This window comes from Coturnix japonica, chromosome 28, assembly GCF_054131305.1.
Source record: "Coturnix japonica strain WE chromosome 28, WE-NBRP24, whole genome shotgun sequence".
NCBI lineage: Eukaryota > Metazoa > Chordata > Aves > Galliformes > Phasianidae > Coturnix > Coturnix japonica.
In genome coordinates this window covers 4,871,322-4,898,477 of record NC_140690.1, presented here as the reverse complement: position 1 = coordinate 4,898,477, position 27,156 = coordinate 4,871,322, and the positions used below count along the sequence as shown (strand labels likewise).

The 27,156-nt window shown below is 49.8% G+C and overlaps 3 protein-coding genes across 9 annotated transcripts; 1 reads left to right on the top strand and 2 right to left on the bottom strand.

Moving 5' to 3' along the window:
- Positions 1-6,397: 6,397 nt before the first annotated feature.
- On the bottom strand, positions 6,398-10,044 carry LOC146756139 (obscurin-like). Its single transcript, XM_085524810.1, has 3 exons — positions 9,999-10,044; positions 7,191-7,493; positions 6,398-6,798 (listed from the first exon to the last, which is right to left on the bottom strand). The coding sequence occupies exons 1-3, from the start codon at positions 10,042-10,044 to the stop codon at positions 6,398-6,400; spliced, it is 750 nt and encodes a 249-aa protein (XP_085380936.1).
- Positions 9,763-26,483, bottom strand: LOC146756137 (man(5)GlcNAc(2)-PP-dolichol translocation protein RFT1-like). 7 transcript variants are annotated; one of them, XR_014937573.1, is made up of 13 exons: positions 26,362-26,482; positions 26,158-26,243; positions 25,932-26,048; positions 25,355-25,544; positions 24,628-24,729; positions 24,049-24,183; positions 22,956-23,355; positions 22,088-22,218; positions 20,821-20,965; positions 20,103-20,208; positions 18,778-19,027; positions 16,100-17,079; positions 9,763-10,365 (listed from the first exon to the last, which is right to left on the bottom strand). XR_014937573.1 is itself a non-coding variant. In XM_085524858.1 (13 exons), the coding sequence occupies exons 1-13, from the start codon at positions 26,422-26,424 to the stop codon at positions 18,162-18,164; spliced, it is 1,620 nt and encodes a 539-aa protein (XP_085380984.1). In that variant the 5' UTR covers positions 26,425-26,482; the 3' UTR covers positions 17,081-18,161. The 7 variants fall into 7 exon arrangements, 6 of the variants coding, with proteins under 6 accessions (XP_085380984.1, XP_085380983.1, XP_085380982.1 ...); XM_085524858.1 differs by lacking the exons at positions 9,763-10,365; positions 16,100-17,079 and adding an exon at positions 17,081-18,326 and having other exon boundaries at positions 22,956-23,006; positions 23,277-23,355; XM_085524857.1 differs by lacking the exons at positions 9,763-10,365; positions 16,100-17,079 and adding an exon at positions 17,081-18,326 and having other exon boundaries at positions 18,778-18,898; positions 26,362-26,483.
- On the top strand, positions 10,068-16,093 carry LOC146756138 (maestro heat-like repeat-containing protein family member 7). The gene is made up of 22 exons (XM_085524809.1): positions 10,068-10,160; positions 10,236-10,286; positions 10,389-10,501; positions 10,592-10,822; positions 10,949-11,066; positions 11,182-11,268; positions 11,539-11,643; positions 11,775-11,964; positions 12,032-12,138; positions 12,359-12,508; positions 12,654-12,808; positions 12,911-13,058; positions 13,280-13,458; positions 13,542-13,679; positions 13,841-13,955; positions 14,099-14,236; positions 14,451-14,627; positions 14,933-15,088; positions 15,269-15,370; positions 15,459-15,567; positions 15,660-15,719; positions 15,834-16,093. Exons 1-22 carry the CDS (start codon positions 10,068-10,070, stop codon positions 16,001-16,003), a joined length of 2,892 nt encoding a protein of 963 aa, XP_085380935.1. The 3' UTR covers positions 16,004-16,093.
- Positions 26,484-27,156: the final 673 nt, after the last annotated feature.

Here is a 27,156-nt window from a genome sequence, read left to right as displayed (position 1 = left end):
TGGTAGTCAGATTTTGGTGTGTGGATATTTTAAAACAATCTAACTGACATTAGCAAAAAATTAAAAATAAAATTAAAAAAAATGCACAACAGCATCGTATCAATTTTTATAGATAAGATAAAGAAGAGCAGGTTCCCTTAGTTTTCTGTGCCTCTTTACTTTCTTACCCTCTCCCCTTGTGTGAGAAACTCTCAAAGTCAAAGATTTCTAGTTAGGCAAAGCTGGCAGCGATAGCAGCAGTGCTTATTCATTATTGCAATACTGCGCGCACATCCCCTATTGGCAAGGGAGAAATTGCACACCAGTCAGTGAAATCAATTCTGTTCTATGCCCTAAACCCAATGCAGGTGATGCTCTCATGGCTCTCATTGGTTGAGCATCTCAGGCTCACAGACTCCTCGAGACTGTGGCTAGGATTCATTTCCATAGAAGGTCAATTACCAACCTCTTGTTTTTAGGTCTGCCTTGTACTTTTCTGCGGACAGAGAAAAGCAATGTTTCCAAAAGTCAGTACATTCATTCTGTCCTGTGCTGGGCTCTACCCACCCTGTATTTATCTTGTGCTTGTCTCAATTCTCCCCATGTCAGAATGCCCCCAGTCTGAACTTAATTCTGTTCAGCAACTTTCTTGGTGGAAAAACTACTTATACAGCTGTTTTACAAGAGGGTTATACATTCAGTTAGGGCCTACACTATGTACTGAAAATACTGGAAACTTCCACTGCAAAAACACAATCTACCTCTCCCATCTGTGCAGCCTTGCAGACCCAGAGCACGCCAGGTTATTTCTGCTTTCATAGCATTTGCATGCTGTAGGGTGAGCACAAGGTTCTGCTGCTTGATTCTTCTGCAAGAGCTGCCTACCGGCAAATGGTTGCAGGGATGGAGGATGTGACAGAAAGCATTTGTCTCCACAAGAGCAGAGTTACATTCAGTGCAGAGTGTGAGAGTCAGGTTGGTGTGGAAAAGCACTGACACGCTGGGGATGATGCAGTGCTCACATGTCTAACACTCACAGACATTACTGTCAGAAGGATGGTGCTGTGTTGTGCTTCTACCTTTGGCAGCCCCTGGAGAAATGCTGTGGCACACAGAACACCTTTGTATTGCACTGACTGCTGCCATGCAGCATGGATTTAACACACCAAATCCAGAGGAGCATGACTGCATCTAACTGCCCTGAGAAAAACTACTGTAGCTGAAGAGATGAGGAGGCAGCTGCTCATCTGCAGAACAAGCAGCACTGCCAGACACTGGGCCAGGTGAGCACCTCCTGCTGCAGCGTGATGATGACAGGGCTGGAGATGATCTGCAAAGCCAGCTTAAAAGTGGGAGACATGAGTCAACATGGCAGGAGGACAGAGGTGTTAGGGAGCAGCCAAGGCATCAAAGAGTATCAAAAGGCTTTAAAAGGTATCACAAAGCGACAGCAAGGAAGACTGGGATTATCATGAGCAGCAACCTGGATGCTAGAGATTATTTGCTGCCATACAAAATGGTAGAGATCTTGCTGCTGACATCCCAAAGCCATGCAAAATGGGAACCCAGAGCTCTGCCTGCACGAACCCCACAGCCATAGCATTGCAAGCTGAGCTGCCTTGCTGTTTGTTGCATTCATCCCAATCCCTGTGAATGAAGACTCGGAATGCAGCCAAGGCGATGATTGAGCATGAGAGTGACTTTATTCAATAAAAGACAGGAGGGCTTGAGAGGTCAAGGGTGAAGATGGGACTCCTCTTGTCAAGATGAGAGTGGCTCAGAGCTGGTGCTGCTTCCTGGTGCCTGGGACTGGCAGCCTGACTCTAAGTCCCCATCTAAGATGCTCAGCTTCACCTCACTGATGCTGCCCTGCTCCTGCATGGTGGTGCTGCTGTTGGGGCACTCGGGCTGTGCTTGGGATGGGCAGCACTGCAAAGGCGCTGGGTCACAATCCAGGCAGGTGACTGTGGTGTCTGGCAGGCTCAGGTCAGGAGCTTCAGCAGAGCCAGGAGATATGAGAGCATGAACGTGGATGAGCCCCTTGTGTCCATCACTGTTACCATGTGGAAGGCTGTCATCCGAATTGCAGCGATTTGTGCTTAATAAGAACTCTCCATTGATGGAAACACACTGCACATCACTACTTGGTTTGGATCATTGGGGTTGACAAGGGCTCGAATTATCTAGGAAGGCACAGAAACACAAGGGTTAGTGTCAAACGTTTGCAAGTTGAATCATGCAAGAGGTTGTTGATACTTGGTAGTAGAGTGGCGGCAGGATGAAGCAAATAAGCTTGAAGCAACAGAGCAACTGTCTTGAAAGTGATCCTCGTGCAGGTCCATAAGTTTTGACTCTGCCTGGACTTCATATGGGGTAGTATGACATCACAAAGGGGTGATATGATGTCACAAAGGGGCATTATGATGTCACAAATAAGCATTATGATGTCACAAAGGGGCATTATGATGTAACAAAGGGGCATTATGATGTCAAAAAGGGGCATTATGATATCACAAATAAGCATTATGACGTCACAAAGGGGTATTATGACGTCACAAAGGATCGTTATGATGTCACAAAGAGGCATTATGACATCACAAAGGGGTATTGTGACGTCATAAAGGGGCATTGTGATATCACAAAGGAGCATAATGACATCACAAAGGGCATTATGACATCACAAAGAAGCATTATGTTGTCACAAAGGGGCATTGTGACGTCACAAAGGGGAGACATTATGTCATCACAAAGGGGCATTGTGATATCACAAAGGAGCATTATGACATCACAAAGAAGCATTGTGATGTCACAAAGAAGCATTATGATGTCACAAAGGGGCATTGTGATGTCACAAAGGGGCATTGTGACGCCACAAAGGGGCGTTATGATGTCACAAAGGGGCATTATGATGTCACAAAGGGGCATTATGATGTCACAAAGAGGCATTATGACATCACAAAGGGGTATTGTGACGTCATAAAGGGGCATTGTGATATCACAAAGGAGCATAATGACATCACAAAGGGCATTATGACATCACAAAGAAGCATTATGATGTCACAAAGGGGCATTGTGACGTCACAAAGGGGAGACATTATGTCATCACAAAGGGGCATTGTGATATCACAAAGGAGCATTATGACATCACAAAGAAGCATTGTGATGTCACAAAGAAGACTTATGATGTCACAAAGGGGCATTGTGATGTCACAAAGGGGCATTGTGACGCCACAAAGGGGCGTTATGATGTCACAAATGGGCATTATGATGTCACAAAGGGGCATTATGACATCACAAAGGAGCATTATGATGTCACAAAGGAGCATTATGACGTCACAAAGGGATGTTACCATCACCCTGCGCCCAACTTCTCTCTCCCTCCTATTGGCTCCCTCTCCCACCAATCCCCGATCTCCCCTCCCCTTAGGCATTGAATTCTCTTCTCACTACCTCCTCCCATTCCTTCCCTAGGAACAGAAACCATTCAGATTCTACAGCAAACTACAGCATCTGCACTGCAAGAGCACACTGAACCACCTGCAACAATGAAACATGGTTTTGGAGAGTGGGTTTGAAAACACACCTTTAGACAGCTGTCTCCCTGTAGCCAAAAGGAAACCAAGCAGCCAAAGAAGAGTCCAGCCTGAAACATGCCCATGCTACTAGCCCAGGTTTTTCACAGTCAATGCAGAATCCATCCTGTTCTTGAGGTAACAAATGACCAGTGGGTCTCCCTTTGCTCCACCCCTTCTCCTTCAAAGCCAGAAAAAGAAAGAAAAAACAAGCAGAAGAAACCCAGACGTACCTTTCCACACACAGAGCAGAAAGTGGAACAGCAGTTGTCTCCTTCCTGAGACATGGTGGGGAGCATCCCAGAGGAAGCCCAAGTTCTTTGCTTCTCTCCACAGGGACTTCAAGCACTCTTGGCAAGAGCTGCTTAGGTTCTTTCTTCAACTGCTTCCAGCACCAGAATCTCCTTTGGAAAAGGATCCCTAAAGAAAGAATCAGCAAATGAAAAAGAATGAGCAATAACCACTTTCCCAGTTTTCTTCTGACATGCAATTTAGACTCTCATCTCTGGCAGGGTCTTAAAATCAGCTGGTTACAAGAACTGTCCCACAATATATCCAGCTTCTGTACAGCTGCCGTTATTTCTGACAGCAAGTGTAATCACAGAATCATAGAATGGCCCGGGTTGGAATGGACCTCAAGGATCATGAAGATCAATCACCTCCCTGTCCCTGCTGGCCATCCCCTCTTCTGATGGAGCCCAGGGGACCATTTGCTCTCTGAGCTGCAAGAGCACGCTGATGGCTCACATTCTGTTTTTCATCCACCAGGACCCCCAGGTCCTTCTCTGCGGGGCTTCTCTTAAGGACTGCTCCTCCCAGGCTGTAGAAATGCCTGGGATTCCTCCAGCCCAAGTGCAAAACTTGCACTTTGCTGTGTTCCACCTCATTAGATTCACCTAGGCCAACCTCTCAGTTGAGCTCCCTCTGAATGGCATCCCTTCCTTCCACTGCATCAGCCGCACCACTCAGCAAACAGCAGAGGGTGCACTCCATTGCATCATTGGTGTCACTGATAACCATGTAAAAAAGCACTGGTCCCAAGAACTGGTCCTGAACACCTCCAGGGATCCCACCACCTCCCCGGGCAGCCTGTGCCAGTTAATTCTGTGGGCAGAACTGCCAGTATGAAATATTATGCTATCGTGACAAAGAAAGAGAAGAAAAGCAAAATTAAGACTAGCTGACAAGCCTTGGCAGGGTGTTCTGCTCTCCTTAAATTTATACCCATTATTCAATTCTCTTTGGAGCTGTCTCCATGCCTCTCTGGAGTTTGTTCTTTGAGAAGAAGCAATTAAGTAAGCTCTCCAATGCCAAAGTGCATACACTACTCTAGGGCTTTCTCGTCTCTCCATGGATCAACAAGGGTGACAAGCCAGCAGAATATGATGAAGAGCCTCATGCATACTCAGTGTAAAAAAAAAAAAAAGGCAATTGTTGCTGGGAAGAAGGTGCATTTGCATTTGTGTCATCTGCAGAGGGTACTGCAGAAATGGAAAGTCTTCCACTGGAGCAAACAAAGGGCTCTCATTTATTGCAATCAAGGCCCAGCGTGTGGATCTCAGAGATCAGACCTACACCCTGCAGCAAAACAGAGACCTGCGTGGGAAAGTTCAGTTTCTCTCTACATCTGTGTAAGAAAAAGCCCACCATGGAATGACAGCTAAGGAAACATCCCTGTGACTCTTCACAGGTCTCTTCTACACTTGGGATCACTGCTACAAAAAGAGCTGTTGACATCATCTCTCGTGGCCAACATGAGAGAAGAGCAGGAAGGCTGGGATGCTCTTTTTCCTATCTTTCCCTTGATTTCCTCTATATCTTAGGGACGAATCACAGGACAGAACACAGAAATCAAATGGCTCTACAAAGCAGATTGGCCAGTTCAAGTCAAAACAGCCACTGAAAACACCCCACATGCTGTCTGACAACAGCTGGACTGTCGGGGAGTCAGGTGAATGCAGTCTGCTGGCCCTGGGCAGGAAGAGGACAGCCCAGACTGTCACATACCTTTCACTGAAAGCTGATAGAGCATTTTATCCCCCTCACACATGCACTGACAACTTCCAGCATCATCCATTGAGACGCTGTGAATTTTCAGGGTGTGTTTCTTCCCCACAATGTGCAGTTCCTATTTTTCACTGGCCTTGAGCTCCTTCCCATCCTTCATCCACTCCACAGTAGCGCCTGTGTCTGAAAGCTCAGCCTGCAGTTTGGCTTCCTCATGCAGCCGAGCGGAGATCTTTTCTACATCTTTGCTCTTATTGGTAAATCTCACTGCAGCACCTGTCAGGAGCAAAGGCCTCGTTATTTCAATTGATATCAGGCTAACGTGGTCAATGTTTGCTGCAACATCTCTGAAAAAGTATCACCTTCTGTTCCTGCACTCATCATTGTGTCACTGCTGAGCAATTCAAGATATTTCATTTGGTCTTCTTGCCGGATTTACTAAGTAAAAATCAACCAAACATCTCCTTCTACTGATTAAGAATGCTCTAAACATGCTTCTGCAGAGGTTTCCACCCAATGACAAACAGGTCCTCCCATAATGAATGTTTATTTGTTCTATTTGTTCATGCAAAGCTGATTGATACAGATATTATTGGAATGATTGCTCCCCTACTTCTAAACTATTCCAGTGCAATCAGAAAGGCTGTCTGAACCTGGAGCTGAAAGTACTGCTCTATGGTGATGCAGTGGTAAACCTGGTGACTGAATGCACTGGCCAGTAGCTGTGAACTGCAGACATTCATCAGCTGGCATGAAGCAATCTGGTTCAGATACCAAGCAGCTGGGTAGACTGGCTTACCCTACACTCAGTGCTATCATGTTTAGGTCATTACCAGGACTCACATCAGTCCATGGGATGCAATTTCAGGTATTTGGTACAGGCAGTGAATGCCTGCAGCCCCAGTTCTAATCAACAGATCACAGCAACTATGCCTTGACTGTAAGATGAAAGGAGAAGGATCAAAGCAAATACCTCTCACTCTCATCTTGCTGCTGACATCAACATTTTCGGCAACAAATTTCACTTCTGCTCCATCATCGTTCTTGGTGACGTTCTTTATCATTAGGCTGTGAGTAGTTTGGGTTCTCTTGATGATGCAGGTCTCACTTTCTTGTAAGACTTTACCATAGAGGTACCAAGTGCTGCAACACGTTGTTATAAGGTCAATAGTAAACATGGCATCCCCTCCAGGTACAGCTTCACCAGTTGTTAGGGGGGATTTCACAGCCAGGACTGGTTCTGAGGAAGAACAACATGGATGTCTTAATGCTCTTTAGATGCAAGTCTGGTATCTCATTTAGAGATGGAAGTTTAAATCATAGGTACATTTCTTCTTCTCCCTTTGCATGAGTGCTGGAAGAAGAACTTCTATGCTTCAAATCTGTTACAGAAAGTTCTGCCTCTTGCACATGTGAGATATCAAAAGATAAGGATATTCATGTCTCTGTCACAGAAACAGAACTTGTATCACTTTAGTGGTAGCTGGAGGTTGATAGGAGAACTAGGAAGAAGGGAAAGCCTTTGGTGTGTTAATGCACTACTATCCTTAAAGTCAAAGGAAACATCTTTAGGGAACCAACACAGCTGCTCAGCTCACACTGACCCATTTCCATTGGGGTTTTTGTGCTTACCAAGGTGCACGCTCCCTGGGAATTCCAGAGACGGGCTCTGTCCATGAGCATTGACTGCAGACACTCGGAACTGATCATCAGCCTCTTCAGACAGATTGCTCACCGTGAACTCTGGGACGGGGACATGAGACTCGTGGCACCTCACCCACGTGAAGCCAGTTAGTTTATTGCCTTCCACAATGTAGCCATCGATTGGAATGGGGCGTTGCATCTTCGGAGGGGACCATGCCAGCGTCACTGAGGTTTCTGTTTTATTTTTCACCACGGGGTCAGCGGGGGGCTGGGTGGGAGGTTTTCTGGGAGCTGAACAGAAATAAATACAGAAATATTAGCATAAGGTCATTTAGGCTGGAAAAGGCCTTCAAGATCAGCAGACTCAACTTTCAGCATGACCTACTGAGTCCCACCATTAACTACTGTGGTACCTGAGGACATACATGACAAGCTTATTCCTGCAGGTATTTGCATAGTGAATATATTCACCCTCTGGCTGATTCTGAACATTTTAGAGGTTAAAATCCCATCAGACTTTTTCACCGTGTGCAGCCACTGATACAGGCAGGAGGCTGGGAATTACCTGATGGGCTCTAGTTACAGACTACTGACACAGTAAAGGATTGAGTTCATTTCATTTTGGCCATCAGAAAGTTTGGTGTCTGGTTTAAGTCATCCATCTAGACTCCAATTATCATCATATGGAGAACAGCGCATTTAGGAGAACTCATCTCATCTTAATAAACCTGAATGAAATCACAGAATCATAGGATCACGGGAGGGCTTGGGTTGGAAGAAACCTTCAAGATCATCCAGTTCTAAACACCCTGCCATGGGCTGGCTGCCCACTAACCAGCTCAGGCTGCCCATCACCCATCCAACCTCGCCTTCAACACCAAGGACAGGCACCCACAGCTTCTCTGGGCAGCCTGAAATGGAAGCAATGAGCCACATGTTGAAGATACTCAAACATTCATGACTGTAGAGAGAGCCAAATACTCCATACATATTGCCTGCCTGGTCAGTGGTATTAAAATACCAACAACAGACTCATCCAGCTCATTGAAAATGGTGTGAACATGGCGTACAGGATTCTTCCAGCAGCGAGTTAGATCTGCAAAGAGTAAAAACTGGAAATCTCAATGCAATACAATTTTCCCTCATAACATAAATAGAAACGTAACTGTTTTGGGGTGCACTGTTACCAGCCTGTCAGTTGCTGTTGGTCAGTGCTAGATGCCAAAGGTCCCACTAACATAGCATGAATCTGAAAGCTAGACGCTGGAATCAGGTCTCCTGACCTTACCATCAGAAATTGAGATGTCATATTTTGCTCAGAGGTGCCTGCTTGTAGGAGGGACAGCTTCCGAGCTTTTTCTGCTCCAGGAACCAGCTCCAGCTTCAGGATTTAAACAGCAGTCAGAAATTAAACTGAGCTTTGTCACCTCCATCAAACAGAAGGAGTGGTTGGGTGGTACAGCTTTCCAAATAACTTAGAAACTGTCACAACAATCAGATGCCTACCTTTTCTTTTTGAACTTGTTAATACATAGAGCTTAATAGCATCAGAATGCCCCAAGCACTTCAGATAACACGACAGCTGTAAACCCTTCTTTAAGGATTCCTTTGTTTAACCACTGAGTAACTGTAATTCAGTGGTGCTGGTGGGAGAAGGGAAGTCCTAATCTTCCCAGATGGTGAATAGAGTTGATGTTCACATGCAGACTGGTGCTGCAGCACAGCCAGAAACCACTCATTTGGGAAACACAGCACCAAGAAAATAATGGGAATAGCTTCATAAAATCAGGCAGCTTCACCCAAATTTCATGTCAGGTCCATTATTCTTCCTATTTTCAGGAAGAAAGGTTTTCCCTTATTCTTGTAGTTTTATTTTCTTTTCCTTTCATGCAAGCAGCTTTGTAGCTTACAAATTGTTTTCTAATCACCTCCTGGTGTGGACAAATCACACAGGTTTGACTCCATGTTTTACATAGTTACCATTTTATCTTTGTTCCAGTATGGAACTGTACAGTCATAGAATGGCCTGGGTTGAAAAGCATCTCAAAGATCATCCAGTTCCAACCCCCTGCTATGTGCAGGGTCGCCAACCACCAGACCAGGCTGCCCAGAGCCACATCCAGCCTGCCTTTGAATGCCTGCAGGGATGGAGCACTGCAGGGCTGGGCTGAGGGCACAGCCCTTCCACTGCAGGGTCACTGGGGAGCCCTGAACGAGGGCCAGGACTGGGGGCCTGGATGGGGTGCTTGGGCTCTGCACACAAAGCAGGGCACACTGCACCATCCCATCCCATCCCATCCCATCCCATCCCATCCCACCCCATCCCATCCCATCCCATCCCATCCCATCCCATCCCATCCCATCCCATCCCATCCCATCCCATCTCATCCCATCCCATCCCATCCCATCCCATCCCATCCCATCCCATCCCATCCCATCCCATCCCATCCCATCTAGCTCAGCAACAGCTAGAAACACTGCTGCGTTACCAACACTGTTTTTCTCCTAAAGCCGAAACAGAGCACCAGATGCCAAGAAGGGAAAATCAACTCCGTCCCAATGGAGACCAGAACATGGTTTAATTTGACAGGGGGGGATGCGGGGATGGACTGAAGAAGGACTCCCGGATCCCAACACTGCAGCTGTGGCAAACACACACAGTGAATACAAGGGCTCCTTCCAGACCGAACCTGCCCAAGGACAGGGACGGCTGTGGGGCTCTGGGGCGAGCCCAGGGAAAGAGGAGGGGTTCTATGTGGAGGCGGATGGAACGGGGTGAGATCACAGCCCCGTTACAATGGGCTTTGACCACCAGGAGGCAGAGCTGGAACACGAGGCTCATTCGCCGCTGTTCCTCGCTGCGAGATGGAGCAGAGACCCCCACTCCGAGTTCGAGAGGCTTGGCCAGAGAGGCACGGAGCATCCCGCACCCCCACGGCCCCGCAGGGGCCCGGCGAGGTGCATGGGGTGCAGCCCCAGCAGGGGCCCGTGGGCTCAGCTGAGGATCCTTTTGCCTCCGTCGTGTCACCTCAGGACGAGGATCCCCTGAGCTACATTGACGCCTGCTGTGCATGCAGACCGCAGGTAGTGTGCACTCTGTGCTTCCATGGCTGCCCCTGCCCGGCTGTGCCCAGAGGGTGCCGGGGTCCCCCGATGCCAACCCCTGTAACTCCCCTCCTGTCTCAGACACAGGAACAGAAGCTGCGCTTTCTGGCCTGCGTCCGCACTGCCTGCACAGCTGCCATCACGGACAGCGTGGTCCACAGCCAGCTGTGTGACTATGTGCTGAAGGTGGTGCTGTGCATTGAGGTAATGGAGCACTGCAGGGCTGGGCTGAGGGCTCAGCCCTTCCACTGCAAGGTCACTGGGGAGCCCTGAACGAGGGCCAGGACTGGGGGCCTGGATGGGGTGCTTGGGCTCTGCACACCAAGCAGGGCACACTGCACCATCCCATCCCATCCCATCCCATCCCATCCCATCCCATCCCATCCCATCCCATCCCATCCCATCCCATCCCATCCCATCCCGCTGTGCCCACAGGCGCTGCTGCAGGAGGAGCCCGCCGAGCACCTGGACACGGAGCTCCGGCAGCAGGCCATGAGCACCATCGCCGCCATGAGGTACTGCCCCAGCACGGCTTTGCCAGCGTGGAGGCATTGGTCCCAGCCGGGGCCCTGAGCGGGACAGGCTGCAGGGCACAGGGTGCTGAGCGGAGCATCACACCTCTGCCCTCTCTCCCCTCGCAGTGGAGCATGGCTGCTTCCAGAGGAGAAGAACGGTCTCCTGCGTGCCTGCCTCGGCAGCGTCCTCCACCTCCCTCGCTACGAGGACGACGCGGACCTGGATGCGGCACTCTACGTGGAGGTGCGCATCAGCTGAGCCCTGGGGACGCTTCCTGGGCACCAGCACCCAGGATGCCCCTCTGCTGCCAGCAGGACGCAGCAGGGCAGGCCGCCCTGACCCCTGTCCTCCTTTGCAGACCATGGAAGCCCTGCACCACCTGCTGCAGGTGCTGGTGAGCAGCGCTGGCCGCTTTGTCCTCGTGGAGCTGCAGAACATCATGGAGGTTTGGATGTGGCAATGCTGGGGTTTGTGGGGATGGTTCAAGGCCACAAAGGAGGGATCCACACGAGGTCCCCCCAGGGCCTGCTGCGGGCAGGGGGTGCTGGCCCAAAACTAGCCCGTGTGGTGTTAGAGGGATGGGTGGGGAGCAGCGGGAAGATGGCAGGGCTGCAGCAGGACAGGGACGCAACCACCCACCCCGCTGCAGCTGGGGAGCAAGGGGAAGGACGAGTGCCCCGTGCTGTGGGCACAACAGCAACTTTTCTCTCCACAGCTCCTGCTGCCCTTCACCACGTGCCAGCTGGCGGCCGTGGAGGAGAGGGCTGTGGTGTGCATTGCCAGGCTGCTCGCCTTCAGCAACACCTGCATCTTGCCTGAGGTAGGGAGTCCCGGCGCGCTCAGCTCTGGGACCACATCCTGGCTCCCCAGCCAGAGCCCACCTGTGTCCAGGCTTGCACAGAGCCTGGGCTGGGCCCTGCTGCCACTCAGCCGTGCTGCCTCTCTCCCCAGCTGTGCACCTGCTTCGTTGGAACCGCGGTGTTCCAGCACAAGTGCCAGGAGAACCAACGCTTCCCCGTGCTGGGAAAGCTGGTCGGACACCTCATCCTGTCCTGCACTTCCACGGATGACAGGACCAGAGATGAGGCGATTAATGCTGTTCATCAGCTTTTCATCTTCATCGCTGCCCCAAGTGAGAGGAGTTGTGTTGGGCTAGGTCCCTCCAGATGCCCAGACCCCTCACTGACACCGTGTGTGCTCCTGTCCAGGACTGCCATGGCAACCGGAGGAGCGCACAGTACCACAGCTCTGGGACAGCCAAACTTCGCTCCACCAGGAGGTTTCCCGTGAGGACAGAGCCAGAAATATCTTCGAGGTACAAAGAGCAAACCCTGAGCCCACAGGAGAACCCAGGCCTGCAGTGTCAGGAAGAGTGCACGCACTGTCCCCGAGCAGCCCTGGTGCCTTTGGGGCCCTCACGCTTCATATCCCTGGCATCACCCAGCACAGCCTCTGCTCCCAGTTCTCCTGGGACACCTGCACAGCTGAGCAGCCAAGCAGAGGATAAGTCATCCCTCCTCTCCTCCCTCCCACAGGTCCTTCTGAAATACCTCCTGTACCCTGAAAAGGTCAACATTTTACTCACAGCCATTGAGAGCATGAAAGCACCGAGCCTCCACAGCACCCAGCTGGCTGCCCACATGGTGGATGTGCTCGCAGGAGAGGCTCGCTTCCCTCCACAGCAGGTGGGAACCTGCTGCTGCCTCCGCTCCAGCCCTGGGGGCTCTGCTCCATCCCTGGCACTGCGCTTGGCCGGCAGGCAGCAGTGGGGATGGCAGCAGGGCCCTGCTCTGGTGCCATCCCATTCTCACCCATGCTCCCCCCCTCCAGGTGCAAAAGATTGTGAAGGCGATCCACAGCAGCCTGCCTTCCATCAAAGCCAAGCCAGCTCTTGAAAGCCTGAGCAGGGCCTTGCTTGTGCTGGCCAGCAAATTCCCAAAGGAGATGGTCAGCAGCCTGCTGGTCTGCTCTCTCACCTGCTCCAGGTATGGGGCCACAGCCCTCAGGGCTCCTCTCCCCCCACCTCCCCACCCCACGGCCATCAGCCAGGCAGGAGCAGCCACGCTGACAGCCCTGGGGACCTGCAGAGTTGCTGTCACCATGTGGAGGGAAATGCTCTCGGAGTCTTCAACCGTGAAGACGGTGCTGCAGGAGGTGTTCCAAGTGCTCATAAACCACACTCTGCAGCACACCTCCCCATTCATCAAGGAGAGGCCACGTGTCCTTGCCCTGGCCGTGAGTTCCTCATTCACCCAGCTGAACCCCAGCTGAGTCCCCACTCCCCTTCCCTGTCCACCCCCGAGCCTTCTTCCTGCCCTGGGATGCATCCATAGACCTGCCTGGGGCTCTGGGGGTCTCCCTCCCCCCCCCCCTCCCGTTCTCCATCCCTACACTTCTAAAGACGGGATGGAAACCCAGGGGACAGGGCAAGAATCATATCCGGGTGCTTTCTGCAGGCAGCAAGGATCCTACCAGAGATACTCCAGCTGCCTCTGGTCCTCAAGGAGGCTGAAGCCATCTTCCCCCAGCTCTTCCCAGCCCTTCTCCTGCAAGTGTCCTTCACCACGGACCTGACGCTGCAGGAGGTGGAAATCTTCTGGGAGGGGCAACAGCAGCACCAGCTCACTCCCATCAGGTGCCACATCCCCGTCCCCCTGCTGCACCCAGGGACCCGGTCCTGGGGCTCCTGATGTGACTCGCACCCTTCTCCACCTGCAGGTCTGCGGTGCAGTCCTTGAAGGTGCTGCTCTGCAGCGTGGGCCTCCAGAAGCAGATGGAGGCCATCCAGGAGCAGGGGGGCTGGGACGCGCTTCTCAGCACTGTGACCCACCTCCAGGGTGTGCAGGTGGTGGCCAGGTGGGAGCCCTTCCTTGTGGTGTCACGGGGGTCCCCAGTTCTCAGCCAAACTGCAGCCACAGCACCAGAGCCTGTGGCCCCTGCAGCAGTGGCAAGAGGGCTGCACAGCCAGAGCTGCGTCTGCCTGGTTCAGGGCTCACGGTGCCTTCTTATCCCTGCAGGGTGATGAGGGAACTGCCTGCTGCTCTGCGTGACCCCATCTTCCAGCAGCTGGTTGAGCTGCTCAGCACCAACTTCTACTCCTGGGATATGGTGGCCATGGTCTTCCTCGTTGAGGTGAGCAACAGCTGCAGAAGCAGAGAACACTGGAGGCTGCAAGGCCACTGGCAGCACGAGCCCTGCTGCCTCCCTCGGGGCCTGCTGTCTTTCCCCAAGCTGACTGTTAGATCCAGCACTAAGAGCCACGTGTGTTGTTGCAGATGCTGGAATGCATGGACCTCAGCAAAGAGCTGCACCGCATCATAGGAATCTTTGCCCACTATCTGCAGAGCAAGAGGGTGGGCATGCAGCAGCTGGTGCTCAGGGGCATCCTGCAGCTCAGCAAGAGGCAGGACACGGTGAGCAGGGGTGGCCAGGAATGCCACAGGTTGGGCTGGGCCTGCCATGGGGCTGTAGCGGGGCCATGTACAACTCGGCAACTCTTCAGGCAGTGAGGAGCTGGTGCGCTCTGCCCACCCCATCACTGCCTGCTATTCAGGGCTGGTACTGGAGTAGCCTTGCCCTCATTACGCTTGCTGCCGTACCTAAAGGATGGGGTGTTTTTCCCCACAGGCAAGGACAATGATCATCTTCCTGCCGTGCATCATGGAGCAGCTGCAGGATGCAGATAGTGACATCCGTGCCACGGCCCTACCAATATTCAGCAACCTGCTGCACCTCCTGAAGGAGGTTAAGCTCAGCGTCATGGCTCTGGAGCTGGCCGGCAAGCTCCCAGCTCTGCTTAACGATGTAAGGATGATAGGGAGTCCAGCACACGAGGGATGTGGCTGCCAGCCCAGCGTGCCCATGCCTGCTGCCTTGTGACAGCGCACCAGGGGACTTTCCTGGCCGCTCACCAGGTTCAGGCACTGCGTGGTCCTGGGCAGACTTTCCGCTGGGCAGAGCTTGCACACTTTGGAGCAGTTCTGAGGGCATCCTCAAGATCTGCATCCTCTCAGCTCGGAGATTTTGCCCCCACTTCACTGGTGGTGCTGTCCCTGCTTGCCATGGACTTGGAGCTGCTGACACAGATGTCCTTCCTTCCTCCTCCACAGGAGTCCGGCACGGTGCGTCAGCTCTCCATCGACTTCTTCCTCAAAACGCTGAGCTTTGTGGAGGGCCAAGAAAAGAGGAAGATGCAGAAGACGGTGTGCAGGAACCTGGTCCTGCTGTATCTACACCTGCACGATGAGGAAGAGAACGTGTCCAAGGTGGGAATCAGGTTCATCTGGGGGAGGGTGATGCTGCTCCCGTGGTGCCCCCCATACATCAAGAGTACTGCAGCCCACAGCAGCATCAGCCCCTGCTGCTGCATCCTCCCTGCAGAGGGGCTCTGGGGACACGGGCTCTGCGGCTGCTCGGGCTGCGGTGCTATCTCAGCTCTTTGGCAGGCCTCCCAGAAAGCCCTCCTTGGTGCTGCACGGTTCCTGCGCTGGAGGAAGCTGGAGCACCTGGTGCAGACAGAGCAGTTCTGGCAGATCAGCGACTGCATGGTGTGTATGCGCAACAGTATGCCCATTCCCACACCCCAGGACAGGGTCGGGACCAGCCTGCACTGACCTCACATTCTTCCCTCTTCAGCTGACCAAGAGGAGGAGACAGAGTGCAGCGCAGGACTACCTGGGCGACTGCCTGCTCTACCTGCAGAGCCTGCAGGAAACCCTGCGACTGGAGGCCGTGAGGTTCATCGGTGAGCCACGAGGCTGAGCTTCCCCCATCCCCGGCCCTCCATGCTGCACCCACGGAACAGCGGGGGTCGCTGACGGGGCTTTGTGTTCGCAGGGCTCTTAGGGCGGCACATGAGGGATGAGCAGCGGGCTGACAGAGAGCACATCTACCAAAGTAAGCCAGGGAGTGGGATGTTGGGGCAGCCAGCAGGTGACATGCCTGTCCCTCGCTCCCTCCTGCCAGAGGGGAGAGCTGGGTCATCATGCCTCTCTGTTCCTCTTATCGCAGGCCTTCAGGGAATGAAGCATGACCCCAGTCCAGCTGTCGCTTCCTTGGCCCTTCAGACGCTGAAGATCCTGAAGGAAACGAGGCCACATCCACAAGGAGCCATTGGGCAGCTCTCCACCAGGCTCCGTGGCACATGGAGGAGGTGGCGCTCCTCCCGGGCAGACAGCTGAGCGCCCTGCAAAGCTCCCAGCATCTCCTGCCTGCTGCTCAGCCCCACTCCTCGGGCACATCACTTCCCTTTGCCCCATCGTCCGCACAAATTGTGCTTTTGGAAAGTAAATGGGAGTCGTTAGGACTGGCCCTAGTATCCAGTTTTCATAGTGACTGGGCCCGTGTGCTGCTTTGTAACCTGTTATACTGCAGATAACAGCGGAGCGACATAATGGGAGAATTTCTAGCATTTCCAATGCAGTCTCAGGAACTGCAATTATTAGGCATTATCCAGGTTATTATCCAGTGTGCTTCTATTTTATTAATAAATTGGATGTGAATCAAATAGGATCTAATGTTACCAATGCTGGAATCTATGGGAATAGGCATTTGATGTGTTAGTAATGCTGGTTACAATGCTGTTAGCCTACCAATGAGCCTTTTCTAAATTGGAGAAGACAAAACCTGGACAGAAATCTCGGGTGAAGGGGATGTTCCTGTATCATAGTGTGATCACTTCCTTTCAGCCCGCTCATCAGGATTTGTAAACTATGACCGTGCATCACTTGAGACAAAGCTGTTGGGTGCACCTGGGCTGGAGTCAGGGAGGTCACAAGTACCTGATGGGGGCGGTCACATGTACCGGTATATACTATTTGTTGCAAGGCATTAAATTCGTTCTTTTGGCATTACGCACTGTGTGTGAGTCTCATCTGTTCCCCATGTGCGGAGGCACGGTACTTTCACACGCAGCCTTGACTTGTCGCCGGATTTGGAGGCGACAGTTAAGAAAACATTTCTAACAGAACCAAACATTTCTAACGGTACCACAGTGATACCAGAAAGCATTTCACCCCGTCAGCTCTGTCCATTGGTACCAACTCCTCACTGCCAGTGGAAGTGAAGATGCTTCTAGAGCTGTCTCAGGACCTGTGGAGTTTGCTATGTGATGACAGTGAAGTCTTCATGCTGTACGTCTCAGCACACTCGGCATTTCCTGCTCCACTCAAACCATGTGAAGGGAATGCTGGTTGTTACAACGTGCTGCTCGTATGCTCTGAAGTCACATCTTAGACCAGCAATACGACATGGCGCCCTTAGGAAACAAAATTCAATGCTTTATTGCTTCTGAGCATTGACATTTTCAATAAATTAAATCAACACAAAGGTTTATAACAAACACAAAAAGGAGCAACCAGATGAAAAACCTCGTTGTAAGAAAAAGCAGCATTTTTTTAATCCAAAAGCAAGAGATCCAACACGCACAAACCCAGAAGGAAATCTCATTCAACATACACAACGTTCCACTTTGCAGAAAGGCGAGACAAATCTGCTCATAACTGCACTGATCACCTCAGGTAGGAACAGAACAGCAGTGAAGTCAATGATATTTAACTCTACCTTCTGGAACTTGGACGTGACTGTAATTCACAGCTGTTGTTCGGCACTGCTCAAAAACCCACCACACTTCTGTCTAGAGAAAAGCTTCAGAGCATTTCTGACAAGCTAATCGATTCTCTCCTTACATGAATGATGCTGACAGAAGTAAACTCACACAGCCAGCTTGGACTTGGACACGCTGCATATTCCAGTAGCTTCCCTGCAAGTACCAGAACTGTCTGTTTAATGCTTCTCACTTCAGGGCACCGATAACTCAGGTTTTTCTGCGCTGCATTACGTTCCACTTTGGTACTGGTTTCGTGCTTGGTCCTCGCTCCAGTGTTTGCTTCAGGTTTTGGTTCTGGTTTTTGTTTTTCAACATCAAACCATTTCTTTGCTAACTTTTTCAACAGCCCACCATCCTCAATAAGGGTATTCTTAATTACATGTTAATTAAGACGTAAGCCATACAATGCCTTCATATATGTCTCCCTACCAGTAAGAATGGGAGCTCCCCACATTAATTCTGGCCATCAGTTCATGTCAGGCAGGTGCACTACAGACCTTCATCACCAACGAGGCTGTTGGAAGAAAAGCTAAGAACGAATGATGCATGAAGAGAAAATTACTCGGCTCTCTTTCACTGTACAGAGTAGTTTAGTCAGCAACCACTTATACTGTCACTATCAATACTTCCAACAAACTCATGTGGAAACCTTTATCCAGGCAGACCCGTGCAAAGAATACAACCCTCCATAATTGCAGCCACGAACAAGAATTATTCTGCCCACGAGCATTTCATGTTCCTTTCTTCATATACTGGGAGAGGAACTGGCTTCTGACAAAGTGGACCAGCTTGGTCTCTGTGCAGAACATGGTAATGGTGGTAGCTGCAAAGCACAGCGCCCAAATGCTGATGTGAATCAGCCTTGACATCCAACCCTTATCGCAGCAGAAGAATGCCTAAAACAAAGGAAACCAGCAACTGAAGGAAAACCAGTTGGCACAAGGTAGGCCAGCTACATACATGATAGATGTTGTTGTTTTATTCCCCCTGCACTGCTTTTTTATTTTTTTAACCGAATCTTTAGTGACCATTTCTTTGCACTATCACCATCAATTACCAAGAACTAAGAATGTGGATATACAGATGGCCAGCAGAACTGTCTGACTCATTAGGTACACAGTTCTCTGCCACCTGGAGAAGGCAAGCAGGCACACATCTGAAGATCAATATAATTGCATGTCTTTGTTTCATTTTTAATAGATCTATACGCAGCCTTGCAAGATGTAATGGAAATCTCCAAGGCTATGGTTGTAAGCCTTTCCTGTTGATAATATTTCTTTCCTTCTGGTAATGAAGCCATCTGACAAACCTCCGCAGTGAAAGGAACATCCCGAGGCAGATACTTACCTCTGAATAAACAGTAATTCCTCCACTTATGACATAAGCGAGTATTAAAAACGGTGAGGGAAGCAAGCCTGTCAAAGGTCTGTAGGAGCTTTCCTTGAAGTACTCATAGATGTACTGGATGCTGTGAGCAATGCGAATACCCATATGAAAGCAGTTGGCAAGGATGAAGCCAACACTTCCGTGCCAGCGGGTCAAGAAATAAGAGATGCACAGGAACACGAAGGACAAGGCCAGCATAACAAAATTGTACCTAGGAAGAAGAAACAATATAAACAACATATGCAGTTGCACTATTTAATTACTAAACTCATTTTCAGAAGATAAAAATCCATTCGCTTTCTAAAACATGGGAGCAACAACTCCTGTCATCTGCTAACAGCCGGCAAGGCTGAGAAAAGAAATGCAGCACAAGAATGAAAAATACGTTGAGTAAACTAAACCAACAACTACTTTAAGTGAAGGAAATTCTATCCTACTATTAACCTGTGCATTCACTTCAGAAAACCTACTAACAATAATTAGCAGTGTCAAACACTGAGGACTTTTTCCTTCTCTATTCGGTACTGAAGAACAATAACGCTCAATAGGGTGACACTTAGTCCTGCTCCAAACAGTGGCTTTAAAGAGAAGATCACACTTGGAAAGGGGGACAAAAGCAGTCCTTGCACATCTAAAAAGAATTGCTCAATTGCTAAACTGCTAAAAGAGGATCTCTTTTAATTAATGACCTAAAAAAAATAAAGGCCTAATTAATTTGGAACAGAGCTGTAATAGACAACAGCCACAGAAGTGAAACAAGTCCGATGGCAGCCATCAGGTTGCAGTGCCAACACACCACAACAGAGAACCAAGAAAACATCCAGGCTGCAAAACATCACAGGAAGTCATCTTGTCCAGAGCTCTCCTCAAGGCCGATAAACCACTGAACTCATGTCATCCCAAATGTGATCTATAGAAACTGTGACTGAGAAGTTTTAACAGCTGCAAGACTTTAAGGAGTTTAACATAACAGCCCACCTTAAAAACTGAAGCTTCTATTCACGTACATGTACAGAAAATAAGACTTCACATTAAATTACTTTCCCAGTTTGCTGTGTATTAAAAGCTAATAACCTTGTCAGTTCGGATCCTTTTTACCCAAAGGTTTAAACTAAAGCTTTTACATCGAGGTCTGCACACAGTCCTTAAAACGACTGCAAAAAGAAACTGCCTTCTCAGTAACAGAAAAGCATTTCCAAGCGAATATCCAAGCAGAACAATTGTTCCCCATTTGCATGCTTAACTCCATGCAAATCACACACAGATGCACTGGGGGTACTCCTCACCTGTCCACTTCTTCTTTGCACATCGAAGCAAACGTGAAACATTCTGTTACTCCATTGACAGCAAGAAATAGGACATACAACGAGTAGCACCGGAGAAGATCGGGACCTACAACAAAATAAAGACAGCAGCATTACAAGGATAAAGAGATCATTATTTCTTTTATAAAGCCACAGTTTCATACTCCACAACAGAAGCTGTAACATTATCACCGATGATAACAGCAACTTCTGTGTCCCTTTGAGAAGCTTCTGGTCTGGACATCTTGACAAGATGACAAACAGAATAAACAAAGCAAGGGGAACCCAAACACAAAGTACAAGGCGGCAGCAGCTATTAATGTAACAGACAAGATCTCCTCCACAAAAGTGGTGGTTGTATTTATTGGGCCATAAGCTGGTACACGTGACACAAGTCAGGAAAAGCCAATGCTTTATCCTTCCTTCCTTGTAAACCTCCTAATATTGTTAAAACTACTGCTGGGCTACATTCCAGCCTCTGCAAGCATCCCTGCAGGTAACTTTGGGAGCTGTGGTGCTACAGTTGGAATATTCTAAATGCATGCATCTACAGGAGGGCAAAGCAATCAAATAATTCTACCAGAATGAGGCTACTTGAAGCTCCTTTTAACCTGAGCTGATTTTTTTCAGACAGAAAGCTGACCGAGCCAAGAGCTCAGAACAGAGCTGAGAAACAAAAAACACAGCTAAAGCTTTTTACCTGTTCCAGAACTGAGCATTGAACCTCCATAAATATCCAGAGCCAGCTGAGAAAAGGCACATCCAAAAACAGCAATGGTAAGGCCAATCAGAAGCACCAACTTCAACAGCAGTTCTAACACATTCGAAGCCATAGCAACATCATCCTGGAGAAAAAAACAGAAACAAAACAACAAAACCCAGCAGTCAATTACACGAACTAGAACCAGCACAACTGCTGCTGTCACCAAGAGAAACTGTTCCAGGGGGAAAAAGTCCACTGGCACAATGCAAGGCACAGCCAAGACTATTTTTTGGTATTGACACACCTACACACTTGGTCCTGGCTTCCAGCTGTGCTCAGGTATTCTTATTCTCTTCCGTATTATATGCAGAACTCTCAACAAAGATCAGCCATTGACAGCTCTGTTTCAGGGCTTAAGGAAAGGGGCAAACAGCAGCCAGTAAATAGCAAAGAAAAGCACAGCATTTGCCCAGGGCCACAGCCTGAATCACCAAAAGGGCCACGTCTTCATTGTTACACTGGACTACAAGTTTCGCCACAGCATAAGGAGCCACTTGTGAGTTCTGTACATGGTAAGATGCAGCTGCCCACACCCCTCATGAGGAGTCAAACCTCCTGCCAGGTGCACGGGATAAGCCCACACACAAACACACCATGAACACTCCACGTCAAACACACACACAGGTACACCTCTGTCAGCCTACCATTAACGTGAGACACGACACTTGGCTGACTGGGACCTTCCTATCTGACCAAGAATTTCTTCTAGAGCATAGAGAAACCTCTCCTTCATGTAACCATCGTTACTGCGCAAACAATCCCAAAGCTCAGCCAAAACACAGCTGTCTTCCTCTGGAAAGGGCACCCTCTGAAGCGCTCAATGCTTACCAGCCTGCTGTATTTTCAAGTCAGTCAAATATTGTCAAGTGCCACTTATTTGCTGGAAAGAGATTGAACCTACAGTAATTGCCTCAGCACAGCTGCACAGACATGGTGCACAAGCACCATGCTGTTGGAGTAGAGGATTTTAACTTCAATTACCAGACAATGCAGCATTATGTCATTGCACCTCGTAACTCCTACTTCGCTACCTTTTTATCCATTTGCTTTTTGTCCAGACTCCTTCGGCATGGTCTCCACTTCAAGTTTCTTTCCAAATATCTTTACACTCAGTAATTTAAACACACGTCAGTCACACTCCTGATACAATTGATCTCCAACAGAAGGTAAGCATTTCATGTGGAACCAATACTAACAAACGTACCTGCTTCTGATCCTTTACATTCTTCCCTCTTTCCAATACTTGAGCGAAAAAGACATAAAAACTCTCTTCAATAGGCAAAAAGATGAACCTGGCCACCAGCGACCCAAGATTATTCACGATATCATACACACCTTCACAAACAAAACACACCAACAAGCTGTCACTTTTTTTCTGGCACAAATTCCTATTCCACATTTCTGATAAACAAAGAGAGAACCAGTGGAACTTAATGCAGCATTAGAGCAAATCTAGCAATAGCCCCAGACACCCCCAGGCAGCCCCTTCAGTTCTTACTACAGAGGAAGATAAAAGATCCAGATGCAAGAGAATCAGCCTGTGGCGCAGCCAGTGCTGTCACCTGAACTGCTGCTGCCATTCATTACTCTGTAAGGACACTGCTTTTATGGAGCACATTCAGTTGGAGATGTGATGCTACAAACAACAGTGTTCCTGCTGTAACAGCTAACAGACTGCAAAGGAAGACAACAGGGCCAAGAAAATGAAGAGAAGGAACTGCAATGTATCAGATACTATGCTGCCTCCTTCCAAGTTTTTAAAACAGAAACAAGACGCACAGCAGAAGAGGCACAACTGCCAAGTTTTGATCCAAGGGAGAAGCATTCCTTAAATCCACGACCCTCAAACAAGTTGCTCTGGTTTTGTTTCTTGTTTTTTGGTGTGTGTTATATTTAATAACCATTTACCCATCATTCTCTGAAATGCACCTCAACGTCCCAGCGCCACTGAAATCCTCCAACATTTTCATGTTATTTTCAAATGGTTTCTAATATTTTCAGTATTTTCAGAAGCAGACAAAAAGGAGCAACTAGAAAATGATGTCATTGTTGCACAGCATCGCCACACTCACCCTGATCGCCAAAGTTTATCACATTCAGAAAAGTCATCACGTATCGCTCACCTGAAGTTGAAAACACAGAAGTAAGGACAAACCCCCACATCTCTCCCCGTGTGTGTCCAGGCCCTGCTAACAGGACGCATTCCAGAGACATGTCCAGCAGGACGGTACAGTTCTGATCCTCCACAAACCTTCCGTAACTGCACCTGGGTTGCCAACACCTGCTGGTGCCGCTCTGACCACCACCCCCTCCCAGCCTTCCCAGGCTCCTTGTCCATTTTGTGACCTGTATCCACTTTCCTTCCCCCAGCATTCCCACACATCGAGCCTCACCCTCTGTCAAAATCTGCTTCAGGAAGGACTGTTTGAAGAAGCTCCAAGTCAGCCATGCTTCCTTCCAGTTAAGGAAAGCCTGCAAAATCAAAGAAGCAGCGTCACCCTGGTCTGGCTGACTTTCTCCCTTGTGGAAAATCACCATCTTTGCAGATACACAAAGGAACTGCATAAGTTTTCTACAGAGTAAATCACTCAACAGTAACCAGAGAGGGGGAAAAGTTGTTTAGCAGACCAATATAACTCTGCCCCTCACAGTACTGTACATCTTTCAGTGCTCTTCAAAGCACTCCTGCAAGCCTCACAAGACAGAACTGCCTTCATGTCCTCAATCTCTCAGTCTCTTCCTCATCTTTGCCTTTTCATTTCTTTCTTTGCCCCATTTCCTTTTTGGAGGACATCAGAGATCTGAGTATCTGCAGGACGCTGTGCACCACCACGTTCTGTCTGAGGAGAAGTTGAAGTACCAGCTCTGTAAGACAACCCTGGATTCTCTTCTACCTGATACCAGCTCACTCCCTTTAACACTGTAAATGTTCCATCTCCAATCAACAGATGAGGCAGCCAACGAGGCCCAGAAACAAAGAGCTCCAGGTTCACTGTGGTTTTCTGACAAGGATTTGAATGCAACAACTGTGAATGGAATTTTATGCAACCATGCTTCCTAACCAGCCATGGTGTCCAGGAGCAGAAATAATCTCTCAGTCACTCCATCAACTCCAGTTTTCAAAGCGCTCTCGTCAAAGACTTAAGAATGAACTGTGTGACCCACCTTATCCGCCATCCAGTTAGGTAACAGGCCTTTCATTCTTGTAATCGGAAATGACTTCTTTGTTGCTTCAGGAGACCCCAAGAACTTTGCAAAACAAACCACATAGCACAGCACCAGAACACTGGTGTACAAAAGCTGGAAAGACAAGGAAGGAAAAAAACAAAGAATGAGTGAGAACTCAGTGAGAAGTGAAGGCAGTTCTTCCTCCTGTCAACTCTGAACCTAGCTGAAGGCGTTACTGTAACTCCCCTCCCCACATACAGAGTACTGTTGATTTAAATTCATTTTAATCAGCAGATCAGCATCACAGCCCTCTGCCCTCAAGAACAGCTAAAGCACACACAACGTAACAACCTTATTCACAAAATGTACCTTTAGGCACACAACAAAGGTGCCCATTAAACTGACTGGGCTCAACGCGCCAAGTAACGTCTATCACCAAAATCCTTCACATTTAAACCCTCACCTCGGAGGAACATTCTCTCACCTCCTCAGTGTTATCTAGCAGGTTAAATGTCACAGACAGCAGCAAAGAACATTTCAGAGCAAGAATTTATATACAGAATACAGGAAACTTACCTGAGCCAAGGAAAAAATGTGAAGGCCCCATTGCGGATAAAGGATGACTAAGATAACTGTCAAAGTGCATTTTGACACTATCGAAAGGCTTTCAGCAATTACCTTCAAGAAAGAGAAAATAGACAACGCTCATTTTTGCCAGCTTAACCACCTACAGGAAGGCAAAGCACTCCAGTTTCACACACACAACCCACAAAGGACCTGTAAGGCATTCACAGTCAGTGTGGCTACCACAGTTCTGCTGCTGCATTGACCACCTCACGCTGCAGCATCTCTGCACATTCTCAAGTCTTATAGGGCACTTTTCCCCCATCACACTGCCCCGCTCCCTTGTGTGGGACCCACATGGGAGTAAATCCTGCTTGGCACAATCGTGACCCCAGCTGCTGCATTTCACAGCCTCACACCGACAGTGAAAAGCAGAAGTGTGGAAGGCGTCTGTGCCTCCCTCTGAGCAACACTTGTGATTATACATTTAATGAGCATTAGGGAGGTAACTTCTAAACAAATTAACTTCCTTTTTTAAACAGGAGCAAATTAACGTTACAAATACATTATGACTACATCGTACAGCACGAAGCAACCCATAGCTTCATTTGTTTTTTAAGCACCCCTGAACATGCACAGATCCAGTTCAGGAATCTGGTCTTCATTTCCATTACGTCACTTTTTCAGCACGAAGTTTCTCCGTCCCACACAGCCCTATGCTCACAGCTTCCCTACTAACCTTAAGCCTTACAAACAGGTGAGCCTGGGCTAAAACCCAGAATGGCTCCCCTAGAAGCTCAACAACTGCAGAGAGGCCAAACGCCACCACGCCAGCCTGATAGTGAGGAACCACGGATGGATCCGGAATTTCAAGTACGTGCAGCCAGACGAAGCCCAGGAAAACAGACCAGAAGACACCAAGAGGGACTCTAAAAAGTTAATGTAAAAACAGTCAGGTTTCCTTCAGCAGAAAAAAGAACAAGAGAAAATCTGATTCAAATTTCCCACGCTGCTGTACTTTACGTATGTCGAAAGAGATCAGACAAACTCATTGCTATTGTAGCTACAAGTTTTGGTGTAAAACCTGTCAGTGCGAGCTACTACTTGCAGCTATGAGTCTGATAGCCCCAATGTAACTGTTACAGTGAGCCTTCCAGGCAACGGCAGTGGAGTCAGCAGAAGAAAACATGCACAGCATGCAGTGCAGACACGGGCTGCAGACACGGGCCGCCTCGTGCAGGTCCCGCTGCAGGACCCGCCGCCTCCTCCAGCCGGAACCAGGAGTGAGCTCTAAAGCAAAGCGGAGCCGCTCTCACGTCAGCCACAGCAGGTTGATGGTCGCGGCCCAGCTCCGCTCCGCGCCGCCGCTCAAGCAGGCCCTGCGGAACGCCTCCCTGGCCAGGAACACCGCGGTGGAATAGAGCAGCGTCAGCCTGCGGGAGACACGACGGGACACGGGGTCGGCCCCGCTCCGTGCCAAGGAAACCCGGCCACCAGAGGCGGTTCCCGGCGGCTCCCATTGCCGGGGCAGCGCGGCGTCACCTCACGCTGACGACGCCGAGGAGCTCCCTGGACAGGTAGCGCAGCGTCAGCGCGTTCAGCCCGAAGGTGACCGCCCGGAACAGCACCTGCGGGGGAACGGGGGAGGAAAGCGCTGCCGGGGGGCCGGGCCGGCTCCCGCGGGCGCCGCCCAGGAGGGCGAGGAGCGGGAGGAGGCGGGGCCGGGGGTCCCGGGTCGGCCCGCACCTGCAGCAGGGCGCTGGACGAGGCCAGGCGGGCGGTCTGACGGAGAGCACCGACGGCCGCCATGACACCGAGCGACCGGCCGGAAGGACGGCGTCGCGCCGCGATGACGTCACGAGGGGGCGGACGGCAGCAGAGCTGAACCCGACCCGTGTGGTGCCTGTCAGCAGGTGGCGGCGGGGTGACACAGCGGGGTGTGCAGCGATACAATGTACGGCCTCAATGTGCGGGGAAATGGCAGCCAGAGGCGTCCAGCTCCACTTGTGAATGTGGATGGAGCACAAGCAGCGCGTGTGAGCGCAGTGATTGCAGCACTGGGGGCACGGACAGGAAAGAAAAGCCCCAGATCTGACCATGCAGCTTTTAGCAGCGCCGCATTCGGCTCTTGTTCTTTGCTGGCCAAAACACGGAGCTGCTGGTAGTGACAGTGCTGAGACACGGCGCTTTGTAGCTGACACTGCTCCACACAACTGTGCTGTTGTGCTCTTTGCACCCGGTGCAGTTCCCATGGAAATAAACGGCAGGCATTACTTTTGGAGCAGCCCGTACAATACAACTTCACCACCTCATTTTATCTGTGCCTTATCATCCTACCTAAAATGTACGACTCTTTTCTGAGAATCCAATAGTACCGAAGGTTCATCGTAAGAGACACTTCAGGAGTCACCTCAGGCTGTTCTAAGCGGTAGAACACTCCCATCGCATCCTGAGGAATGTGGAGAGGTTCAAAGAAGAGGCTCTGACCCCACGTCTGAGGCTAAACCAGCACTGACATCCTCCGTGCACACCATACTCCTA